Raw genomic sequence first — 13,036 nt, forward strand, 5'->3', positions numbered from 1 at the left:
TGACAGAAGTTTGAATAAATTCCGCAGTGTATTCATATCTCTTATGTACATTTATCACGTACTGTATGATATATATGTGATAGAGCAGTGGTCAGGGCCTGATTAAGGGTTCCAGCCACCCTAGGCTAAAACAGAATCCAAATACATTCATTAGCATTTCTCTTATCTACGTGCTCGTTGCCAGGGGTTCATGCTCGTTGCCTGGGGTTGCATGGGCTCATTGCCAGAGGTTTTTTGGTTGTTACCAGGAGGTTTCTTGCTTGTTGCCAGGAGGTTCATGCTCGTTGCCTGGGGTTACATAGGCTCATTGCTAGAGGTTTTTATGGTCGTTACCAGGAGGTTTTTGCTCGTTGCCAGGGGGCTACATGCTTGTTGCCAGGGGGCTATGCCCCAGCACTCCTGAAATCCACACTTCTGGGTAGCGCTGGCCACGCTGCCTACTCCTGACAGATGCTAGAGGTCTAGTAGAACCTCTAGCATCGGTCTCCTAGAAGGTGGTGGGCGTTCTTTGGGGGCTGTTTTTGCAGGTTTCATGCTGTCCCGTCTCCCTCTCGCCGTGGATTTCTGTGGTAGGTTCAGCCGCAGTGTCTATTGTGCTGCCTGCTCCCCCCCCCCCCCCATAGACCCAGCACTCCAAACTGCAACCTGATCAGCCTATTGGTTGATCAAGCCTTGGCAGTGGTTCCCAAATGCAGTCCTCAAGGCACCCCAACAGTCTTGGTTTTTAGGATATCCATGATTAGGCAGAGGTGACTTAATGAGTACCTCAGTCAGTTTGATTATACCATCACATGTGAACATGTAAGGATTTTGCACTTAAACCTTGACTTTGGGTGTGCCCTGAGGACCACGTTTGGGAACCACTGTGATAGAGTAATACATGTAAACTATGGTTGGCTTTACACAAAATAATGGCCACATGCCAGCAGACATCAATTGTCCCCCCAGATTGTGCACTAAGGAGCTGGATCGCTAATGAGAGAATTTGCAGTGGACTGTGAGGAGAAAGCCATCGGTCAGACAGAAAGAGAATTGCGCAAGTCCATAGCCATATGAATTTCCCAACCATCAAACGGATGTGCAAGTGTGAGTAGGTCTGTGGTCTCCGCTATTCTGTTACAGAAAGGATGGAAATGGGCAGTGCTGACATCACAGACCCTCCTCAAAAACACCTGGCCAGGCCTGCCATTTTCATACACACTAAGAAAACCGCAGGATAACACCCCCAAATGCCGGCTTCCTGTCAGTCAAAGTCTGGTTACATTGCATTTACGATCCTTACGCATTTTCTGACAATATTTCCTCTCGCACATACACAAAGGCCCTTATTCTGGTTCACTCTCAAAGGCAAATTCCTTCTCAAACAGGTGGGGCAGATGTAACTTGTGCAGAGAGAATTAGATTTGGGTGGGGTTTTACTTCAAAGTGAGATCTTTATTGCAGTGTAAAATAAAGCAGTCAGTATTTTCTCTGCACAGAAACAAAATAACCCACCCAAATCTAAATCTCTCTGTACATGTTACCTCTGCCCCCCAGCAGTGCACATGGTTCTGTGCATTTGAGAAGGAATTTGCCTTTGCGAATGAACCAGAATAATGCGCACTCATTCGATAATGGCTCGATTTGAAAATTCTCTCTCAGTGATCCATTCTGAATTAGCCCCAACATTGGACACCACCTATACAGCCTTTACAGGTGCAGGCTAATGTCGCTGCAAATACAACTTTTGTAGCTGATAATGGGCTACAATATATAAACACAACATCAGCCAGAATTTGTATTGATTTGCCCACAAGAGCCACCACAGCTGTCAGCTATATATACGAGTATTGGATACAGATCATGCAAACATCAACTACATGAGTGAGTGTTACCACCTACAAATCACCGATGACCAATAATCTCTTTGGGAAAAAATAGTTGCTGCAAGTGACATTGTTTAGTTACTGTGGAGCATGCTCAGTACAACTGTGGTAGTTTATATTCTAGTGAATTGTAGCCATCAAACAGTACTGTGGAGGGAATACAGCTGACAAATGGTTGTTATACCAACGTGTTAGAGAGAAAATAATAAAATACTCACTCAGTGTGGCCAGTCTGTTCTCAGAGGCTGGTTTCCGTGGCATCGGTAATGTACATGAATACATTTCATTGGCCTTAGGCATTGGCGGTGTGAGGGAAGAAGGTGTCGCCGGGCGTGGCGGAGCAGTCTGATTGGGTGCTAGCGGCTCTATATGAATAGGGCTTCCCATATCACGTGATCCTCTTGAACGATGACTCTCTCCATTAGGTATAGGAAGAACTTCTTGTACAGACATACGCTGCAAGCATTAGTTTTAAAATATGTTTAGGAAAATGTTTTTAGTTATTGTTACAATTAAATGTATTAGCTCTGACAATCTACCACTTGCCGTTGCATTATGTTATGTAGCATGGAGAATATACTGCACAGTAATAATGCTAGGAAAAAATGATAGATGGTACGTGGGGCAATGCTGCCTTAGGTTACCAATCCCTGAAGATACACCTTTACTTCAATATACACACTGTAAGATATACAGCAACACGCAACTAATCTAGCAATTACACTGGGAACAGGACATTGGGGTTCAATTTGAGAGGATCTATATCCCCTCTTTTAAAAACACTTTGTATCTTCCTCTTTGTTTTTATATGTCACACATCTTAAAACAAACAATTAAAGGTTAAATTGTATAAATTTTTCTTGTCCTAACAATGCGTCACGCACATAACAGTCTTTCTTCTCTTCCCTTGTTATTGCTCAAATTACTGTTGAAGTGACAGCACACCCCACATAATAAAGTCTATGAATATTGATTGAAACAAGGGGTTACCTTATAAACACTGCCAGTGCGATTGTTCACCCCCCCTCTTTTTGTTACATTCTTGCAGATGTATGAACTAGCGTTAAGTGCATTTCTGCACTGAACATTACTTAACTGGTGGGATTACGTTTTTCAAGATGTATTAATAGTGCACCTAATGTGTTCTAGGGCCGGCGGGGCTGGACCCTGCACCCCCCCCCCCCCTTAATTAAACAGGTGCTTTGCCAGCCCAGAGCTAGCTTTGTCCTATCCCCACTGTGGAGACAACGCTAGCCCTGGTGCTAGTAGCGAGATCTCATGCAAGCCCAGAGAGCCGGCCAGGGGGGAAAGCATACTTTTTTTTTTAATGCGCATGCGCAGGGATGCCTGGGGTGCCGATAAGGAGAGCTGTTAACGCTGGGCATAATGGCTCTCCTTATCGGTGGTGGTGGTGGGGTTAATACATTCGCCCATAACGGGTGCCCGTTTCTCCTGATTATGAAGGAGAAGCAGGACCCAGTATTTTGCAGTTAATATGGGCTGGTTAATACATCTGCCCCAGTGTTTGCAATATCAAATACTTTTTTAAAAATCCCCTGAAGATAATAGGACAAAGCAAGGATTACATTGCAGGCAAGCAGACTGGAGTATCTAGGAACTTGTCCTTGCTGTGAACTAGAGTGAAAAACATAATGTATGGAGGTGTATATGTGCATGCTTACATGGAGACATGGTACCAGGAGCAGTGTCATACTGGGACATAGAGGGCCCATCAGGGTATGCAGTGGTAGGGGCCCATGCTCACTGGGTGTGCCAGTGACTACAGAGGCTTGTTCAACTATTAGCGAGGACATAGGGCCTGATTCAGACCTATTTGCTATGCTGCGTATGTTCGCAGACTAGCGAACAAGTAACTTGCATGAGAGGGAATGTGAACCCTTACATATCTCATCCCCTCTCATGCAGCCGCACAGGTGAAAAATCATTCAGTCCCAGACCATCAAATCATTTTTTTTCCAGTTCACATATAAGTCTAGATTGACTTTTATTTCCGCTGGAGATGGCCGACAAGGGGGGCCGCTGATCTCATGTAAAGTTAGCCACCTGCCCCTAACAGTCATCGACCCATAAAAAGCTGGGAGTTCCCCTGCACCAGCCCCCTGTTCGCCCACCCCCCTCCGCTGAAAATCCACCCTGACCGGCATTGGCACAGCGGGTTTGCACACACACATATTTGCAGACCCCCATTGCCAACGGGGCCGAATTGGGCCCCATCCAATCAAGCCAGAATCAGGCCCATAGTCTGCAGACAACAAGGATAGTACAATGCATAGTCTAGGCCCCTTTATAAATACTGTATATCAGTATAATCTGCCATGGTTATACAGTAATTACACCAATAGTCCTGGGAAAACAGAATAATATAACATACTGTATGTAGAAATATGCGAGTAGTACAGTAGGAATGAAGAAAATATACTGGGAATCAATGTCCTGAACCTAGAGGAAAGCCACACAATAAACAGCACTGGATGCCATTCTGTAATGACAAGGCGAGATGTGACAATGGAAAAAGAAGGACAACTACAGTTCCCTGTGGTGAGTTTAGCTCAGCGTTTCAGAGCCATGTGGTTTTTACAGGGGTGCGGAAACCTTCTGAAGTCCCTGGAAAGTGGAAACTGTTATGAAATAATGGACAGACTACATTGTTATTAACACTTAAGGTGCCCATACACAGAGCAATAACTCAGTGCGTTTTGAACTATGCAATTGGGACCTGTGCAAACTCACTGCGAAGACTATTCACCCAGGAAAGCGGACCGGGGGTGGAGGGAAGGGGCGTGGAGGGAAGTGGGGTGGCGTGCAGCCTCATTAGCATATGGGAATGACCAGCGCTTCGTGGGCGTTCTCATGAGAACGCTAGGCATTTTCATGTTAATGAGGCCATGAGGTGGGTGCCGGGGGCAGGCAGCTGACATCACCGGTAGTCAGCTGCCCGCCAACTTACCCCGAGCGTCCACGTATATATAAGTGACTTCAGAGTTACTTTTATATGCGTACGCCTTCGCCATCATTTGATGGTCGCCAACCATCGAATGATGTCTGCGAATCCCACAAGGCTGCGAATGGATGTTACTGTGTAACATCCATCCGCAGGCCCTGTGAGCAATTTGCTCTTGTGAATGGGTGGTGCCAGCCAACCATTCGCAAGGCAGGGTTTGGTGGACTCGCAAGGCTGTGAATTCGCAGCCTTGTGAATCAACCAAAATAACCCTCTTTTTATGTGCTGTGCAATGGGATGCATGCGGGAGCGCGCATCGCATTGCACGGCACCCTAGCACCGTGTATGGGCACCTTTACTTACTGTATATATAAAGCGCAACAGAATATGCAGAATATAAGAAACTGTAAATAGATAAATAAATATAGTGCATTCAATCCATACAATATTCCAGTGTACATTACAATTAGCTACAAACGGTAATAACACTAACAACAGTAATAAAATATGACCGGTTAAAGACAGATTGACAAAGAGGTAAGAGGGCCCTGCTCACAAGCTTACAACCTATAGTCTATTCAAAAGGGAAATTGGATTCACTTACATGATTCAAAGACAGTCCGCCCCCTAGAAGAGGCGCCAGCTCTGGAGGAACATCTAGTGGTTTTGTGCTTGGCACTGGATCTGAGATGACCATCTCAGTAGATGCATTGGCGGTTTGTTTGACAAGCATCAGAGCACGTTCAGGAAGTTTTGTGGGCTGAGTACATGACTGTTGCCATGAGGGAAGCTTGGCACTTAATAAATCCTTCACCTATAAAACATCATACATAGTATTCAGTCATAGTTGTCGTTAGCGAAGTAAGAAAGACATGAATAACACAGGCTATATATTTTGGCCTAATAATGGGTGTGCACTATGCTGATCACTTGGGTACATTAAAAATATTAAACTGCACGTAAGATGTGCATTCCCTATCCAATCATTTGCAGGATATTTTAAGCATTTATCAACTAACGCTCTTGCATACATACCTATACAATCAGCTGGCCAAACAGCCAATTTCGATGATTTGCCCAATTATTTATTTATACACAGCCTTTTATATAGCGCACCCAGGGCTATTTTTGTGCAGGCTCTAGTAGGAACTGTGGCCCTTATTCTAGTTCACTCTTTCTGACAAAATATTTCTTAGATGGACAAAACCATGTGCACTGCAGGTGAGGCAGATGTAAAACCCCACCCAAATCTAATTATCTCTGCACAAGTAACACCTGCCTCACCTGCAGTGCACATGGTTTTGTCCATCTAAGAAATATTTTGTCAGAAAGAGTGAACTAGAATAAGGGCCACAGTTCCTGCTAGAGCCTGCACAAAAATAGCCCTGAGCGCACCCATATTCTGCAGAGATTACAGAGAATATTTGAACATTCACATCAGTCCCTGCCCCAGTGGAGCTTACAATCTATATTCCCTACCACATGTATAAGCACACACATTCTCTCTTGGGTTAACTTTGTTTTGTTTCCATTACTAAAAAAATCGAACATTCACCTTACTAAAAAAACGCACGTCTAAATAATCGCACATTACCGTTACTGAAAATCGCCAGAAATCGCAATTTCAGGGAAAACATAGCACATTTGTTGGTACCTGCAGTAGACTAGTGTCTGGGTTTATCTACTGTATGTGTTCCTTAATTAACTGACATAAACCATAATCTCTGTATTGTGGTCTTGAATTCTCTGTGGCATGCATTGCACTTTTACGTGGACTCCATCTATGTATATATTCAATTGTTTACCTATATCCAACCTTACATTGGGCGAGATGATGCAAACAAAAAAATTATGTAAAAACCGTGTTTTCTGGGTTTTTACCGCATTTTCATATGAAGCAAAGCCCCGCCGCCGGGGCTTCGCTGCAGGGGGTTAAGCCAGTTCTAGATGGTGTAACCCCATGGAGGCCTATGGGCTTCCCTTCGCGTCCCTGACAATCTGCGCCACCCCCCCCCCCCCCCCCTCACCTGTGTCCGGACAGCATCCTGACATCCTGTGCTGCCCGAACCAGTGATCTCCTCCTCCCTGCACCTCTTCCGAGTGCAGGGAGGAGGAAGCGGAGCCGGGTACGGGTCCAGGGAGGCAGGGTGGACCCGCTGCACATTGCTGGCCACAACGCAAAGGTCAGCTCTTATCGCAAGAGCTGTCCTTTGCCTTAATAATCTGTTATGTTAGTGCATACGAGATTATTAACTATGCAAATGCCGGTGATGTGCAGCCGCATTTATTAGAGAATCCCGCCCATTATGATCAACAACAATTCATAAAAAAATACTTTATACATGCGCAGCAACGACACGTTCCATTATATATTCACATTGTCTTGTAAACTGAAGTATATATTGAGGACAAGTATATAGATTTGTAACAATCAATGTGATATACATTTGCTTACAGTATGTTCCATTATAAGAACATTGATCAGGGTCATATCATACACTGCTATACACCCAGGGAAATATGACACACCAATACAGTTTCTATTTCCATACATGATTATGACTGCTAGGAATGACTGATTACTTTAAAATATAGTCAAATGTGCAGTATAAAAAGGAGAAAAATTTATCATAATGCAAAAGTTAAGCAGGTACATTTCTAATGACATAAGAATAACTAAAGGGATTTGGTTTTCAAAGTCTGATATAAACTGTCTAAAAGGGCATTGCAAAGAGAAGTAGGAACTGTAACAATTGTTTTCCAATAAGATGTACTGTATGATAGGTAAGAACTGTCCAATGAGTTTTCTATGAGAAGTAGTGTAAGAACTGTCCAAGGAGTTTTCTATGAGAAGTAGTGTAAGAACTGTCAAAGGGGTTTTCTAGAGAGAAGTACTGTAAGAACTGTCCAAGGAGTTTTCTAGAGAGAAGTACTGTAAGAACTGTGCAAGGAGTTTTCTATGAGAAGAACTGTAAGAACTGTGCAAGGAGTTTTCTATGAAAAGTACTGTAAGAACTGTCCAAGGAGTTTTCTAGAGAGAAGTACTGTAAGAAGTGTCCAAGGAGTTTTCTAGAGAGAAGTACTGTAAGAACTGTCCAAGGAGTTTTCTAGAGAGAAGTAGGAACTGTAACAATTGTTTTCCAATAAGATGTACTGTATGATAGGTAAGAACTGTCCAAGGAGTTTTCTATGAGAAGTAGTGTAAGAACTGTCCAAGGGGTTTTCTAGAGAGAAGTACTGTAAGAACTGTCCAAGGAGTTTTCTAGAGAGAAGTACTGTAAGAACTGTGCAAGGAGTTTTCTATGAGAAGTACTGTAAGAACTGTCCAAGTCGTTTTCTAGAGAGAAGTACTGTAAGAAGTGTCCAAGGAGTTTTCTAGAGAGAAGTACTGTAAGAACTGTCCAAGGAGTTTTCTAGAGAGAAGTACTGTAAGAACTGTGCAAGGAGTTTTCTATGAGAAGTCCTGTAAAAACTATCCAAGGAGTTTTCTAGAGAGAAGTACTGTAAGAACTGTGCAAGGAGTTTTCTATGAGAAGTACTGTAAGAAGTGTCCAAGGAGTTTTCTAGAGAGAAGTACTGTATGAACTCTCCAAGGAGTTTTCTATTGAGAGCTATGAACAGTCCAAAGCTTTTGCTAATAAAAGATATAGGAGGGTATTCAATCTGTGACCATATTTCCCGACAGGGGAAATATTGGCAATCGCCTATTCAATGCTGTCATTAACGACAGCAATGCTGCTGTTACCGACAACATTTATGGCAGTCAGATTCCACTTATTTTAAAGTTGAATTTGTTCTGACAGAAACGGTCGTGGATTGTCGAATTCTGACAATTTGCATCCACTTTCGCCGAGAGGTATGAGCTTTCCAAGAAGTTTTTAACAATAGATATGAAGAGACAAATGTAATAGGGTGCGAGAATCAGATATTGAGAGATTTTGGGAGAGATTTCACATTTTTTTTAAAGCGGCAATCATTTACTCTGAAAAAACAGGTTGATTTTGCCATATAATTGATTGACGCTTTAAAAAAAAATGGGAAAACTCTCCCAAAATCTCTCACTTTCTGATTCTCACACCCTATTACATTTAGCTCCCAACGTCCGTTTTCTTAAGAAAGGTATAAAATATCCAAGGAATTTTCCAATGAGAGCTATGAACTGTCCAAGAAGATTGTTAATGAGAGATCCGAACTCTCCACTGAGTACTACTGAAAAGAATGAGCTATACCCTATGGCAGAGGTTCACAAACTCAGTCCTCAGGACCCCACACAGTTCACACCCAGCAGGTGCACAGGTGCATTCATTACTCAGTGACACATTTAAAAAGTTCCACAGACAGAGCTAATTATTTAACTTGTGATTCTGTGAGGAGACCTGCAAAACATGCACTGTGTGGGGTCCTGAGAACCGAGTTTGAGAACCTGTGCCCTATGGTTATCACGGGATATTGGGATGAGTCATGTGATGTACAGGGTAATCATGCTTATTGTTACATCTGTATCATACCTTGCTGTGATAGGCACTGAAGTGTTTGGACACTGCACACTGTCTGTCCACCAGAAAAGAATATCGCCGTCGCTCTTCTGTAAGAGCTGCTTTATATCCTTCGGCCACAAACTGGTCCAAGTCACACTGTTTGGTGCTCATGATTTCAACGTACTGCAAAATGAGAACAGGAAAAGGCATTGTAAAATAATAACATCGATGTGTGATATCATAAAAACAGATCATTTTCCTAGGAAAAAAGAAACAAAAAAGAAATATTTTCCGCTCTGTTAGCTATTTTGTTACTAATGTACTTTTCTTATCTTGTCGTCTAGAAAAAAAATAGATATGATAAGAGCACAGCATTTCCATTATCATGGAATCCTCCTCCTTCACAAAGGACGGCATAAGCTACACCTTTTCTACAGAGTATCATAATTGTACAGCAATCAGGCAGCAAAACATTATTATTACTATGATTAGTCTTTATACAGCATCAGTTTAATTTGTGAAGATTTAATTAAATCCAATTAATAGATACACAGATATAAATACGTTAGCATCTTTCCTAAACATTTATTTTTTAAAACAATTATTAGAATAAGGATAAAACAGTCTAACAGTCGCACATGTCCATCCCGGGAGTGACCTGGCATTTGCAATGACAAGCCGGGTCACTGACAACAGAAAGGTAGTGGAGCGGTGCGTCATCAGGGCGGGGGAGGAGGAGGAGGGGGAGGAGGTAGCACTTGGAGCTGCTGCTGCCTCCTCCCTATAGTGTGAACGGGATCTGGGTTGCTCGACTTGGGTTACCCATTTAAACTGCCCAGTAACCTTGGTCCGAGCCGGGTAAAACCCTTCTTTTAACCCAGAATGCCGGGTTGCTGGACCTGGGGATTTTTCAAATGTCCCTTTCACACAGCACAAAGGGGTCGACCCAGCAAAAATATATATTTTTTATATTTTGACATTCTTGGGGGTATATTTACTGAAGATGCAAGCTGCCCACAGAGACCAGTCAGTACTCTGTAACAAGAGCCATGTAATATTAGCATGCAGCAACTGGCTCCTGTCACTGAGAAGGTTAGCATTTTGGTGTCACTCCTCAGCGCTTGACTCCAAGGATTGGCCTGCAAACCCTGCACCCCCATAGTGATGACACGGCTGAAGGCAGCACAGCTCACTCACTAGCCTCCTCCATTGCTCCAAGTTCTGCTTTATGTTCCTCAGAGCAGAAATAAGCAGGGAGCCCAGGCTGCATGTGCCGTCAAGTCTGCTGCTTCCAGCAACCCTTAGAATCATGTATAACACACACTAGCGTAATAGGTTCACAAGATCCCCTTGAAGCTATGGGAGAAATTTGCTACGATGTGTATTCTACAAATGTGATATTAAACTATGGGCAACCAATCAGATCCTATCTACTACCTTCTAGCGGGTACTAAATAAATAAGAAGTAGATTCTGATTGGTTGCCCATAGCAACATCATATGTGATGTAGAATACACATCTTAGTAAATTTCCCCCTTATGTGCCCGATTCTCTCCATGGCCCTTACTGTGTACAGTTTGTATATTCTCCCCATATTTGTGTGAGATTCCTCAGGGTGACACAGCTTATTAGCAGCTCACGATGCAGCGGATGCAGACAGGTATTTTGTGATAGGCTGCAGTAGTTGTCTTTGCAATAAATGTTCATTTCTACAGTATATTCAATTTATTGTAATCATAATACACTGTTGTGGTGTCCCCTCCTATGTATATTCTAACAAAAATACTGCTGTTCCTGTGAGGAATATGTTTTTAGGATCTGCACCTACTAACATGTATATATGATCACAGAGATCATCAAGGAAGGAGCAGAGACAGCAGCAGCAATGACAGATAAAATCACTGGGCCCAGCAGCAGCACTGAGATGGCTTCAGTAGATGCCCCAAACCACCCTGTTCTTTTTGTGGTGACTCTTTAGACCTAATATGTCACTTCCCACTGATTTCCCAAATGAGTTACTGTGTAGTAGTAGTGGGAAGATGATGTGGGTTATGGGGCAGAGAGACCAGCTGCCATTTCCAACTGCCGCCCGCATGCCACATGCCAGGTATAAAACCTCAGTGCACTGGCCTCTCACTGGCATTTCTTGAGCAGAGGCAGAGGTGAGTGCAAGAAAAAAAGACCCCCCTAGAGAGAACCAGTTTTTACAGAGTTTACTCCAGGTAATACCAGTGATCAGTGATCAGAGCACATTAACATCTGTGTTTTCTTTCTTTTTTTTTTTTTTTTGTGCACCTTTGGTGCAATTTACCAACAACGATGAGCCGGAGGGAATTGGCCCAGTTAACTGGAACTGGGCCATATCCGAACACCTCCTGGCTACGGTCAGGGCGCCGCAGACCATCTTCTGGTGTACCATCTGCAGCAGCCCCAACATCAGGAGGACCACCAGCAGCAGTGCCGTCCTCAGGAACACCAGCAGTGGCAGGAGCACGAAGACCAGCAGTCATCCTTGCCCGCCTTCCATCCTACAGGAGATGCACCTTTACAGAAGGAGGCGCTGTAGAGTCCTGCCCCATCTGCATCTCCCAGTTTCGGATTGGAGAGGAAGTGGCGGTCACAACCTGCAGGCATGTTTTCCACATCTCATGCCTGACACAGTGGCTGGACATTAACACCATCTGCCCCCTGTGCCGCTCCCGATGCCTGAGCAGACTTTTCCTGCGTCATCTTTAGAGGAAATCCGAGGACGTAAGTACTGTTACAGCTGGTCGTGTCCTTGTTGTCTTGTCTTCCCCTGTCTACCCTACTCGGGGATTAGCTACTTGCTGCTGTTGTCAGCAGAAGTCTTGAGGGATTTTACCTTTTTTACCTGAACTGACGGACTTAATTTGGCTCATTTAAATTTGGCTAATTGGCAACAATTCAAATTCCTCAGTCCCTCAGCAGGGTTTTGGGTTCACCTCTTGCCGAGTTTTACTTGTGTTTTCCTTTCTCTCCCCCAACCCCCTTTCCCCTCATGTGCCTTTATATTGCTTCTGATTGGCCCTGAAGCTTGTCTTAATTCAGCTAATTGGCATTCAATTAAACACTTATGAGTGTGTGATTATATGGTATATACTGTACATGGGACACCCCTCAGATGGTTGAGGGCTTGTGGATCTTCATGCTTTACCACTATAAAGTTCTTTAATTGATTTACTAATAAATAAATCAATTATATATATATATATATATATATATATATATATATATATATATATATAAACATACAAATAGGTGACCATTGCTGATGCCAAATTACTCTGAATCTTTTAATTTAATTTTTTTACTGTTATTTTAGTGTTTAGTGTAAACGGTGATACGTTATTATTGTGTGGTTGGTGCAGGGGACATCAGATTACCAAATTAGCCTAACACATTTTTTTTTAATAATCACAGAGGACATGAAGCAGCCACATCTTGGTAATTGTTCACCCTGAACATGTCTTTTGGGGAAATTTACTAAGATGTGTATTTAACTTCACATGTGATGTTGCTATGGGCAACCAATCAGATCCTGTCTACTATCTTCTAGAGGGTGCTGAATAAATAAGAAGTAGATTCTGATTGGTTGCCCACAGCAACATCACATGTGAAGTAGAATACACATCTTAGTAAATTACCCCAGAGAGAAAGGGGTAGGGGATACAAACTACCCAGGTCAAAGTCTGATGGAAGGGCCCAGTGGG

General features: G+C 43.1%; 1 protein-coding gene across 2 annotated transcripts in view; it reads right to left on the minus strand.

Moving 5' to 3' along the window:
- LOC146042570 (BAR/IMD domain-containing adapter protein 2-like) overlaps window positions 1-13,036 on the minus strand; it is a 168,756-nt gene that overhangs the window by 21,489 nt on the left and 134,231 nt on the right. For both annotated transcript variants that reach the window (XM_083162625.1, XM_083162624.1), the window contains exons 8-10: window positions 9,336-9,488; window positions 5,432-5,641; window positions 2,084-2,321 (exon numbers count right to left, since the gene is read on the minus strand). In XM_083162625.1, coding sequence (XP_083018751.1) covers window positions 2,084-2,321; window positions 5,432-5,641; window positions 9,336-9,488 — 601 coding nt within the window. The remainder of the gene's footprint in view (window positions 1-2,083; window positions 2,322-5,431; window positions 5,642-9,335; window positions 9,489-13,036) is intronic.

Source organism: Crinia signifera, chromosome 19, assembly GCF_055691185.1.
Source record: "Crinia signifera chromosome 19, ASM5569118v1, whole genome shotgun sequence".
NCBI lineage: Eukaryota > Metazoa > Chordata > Amphibia > Anura > Myobatrachidae > Crinia > Crinia signifera.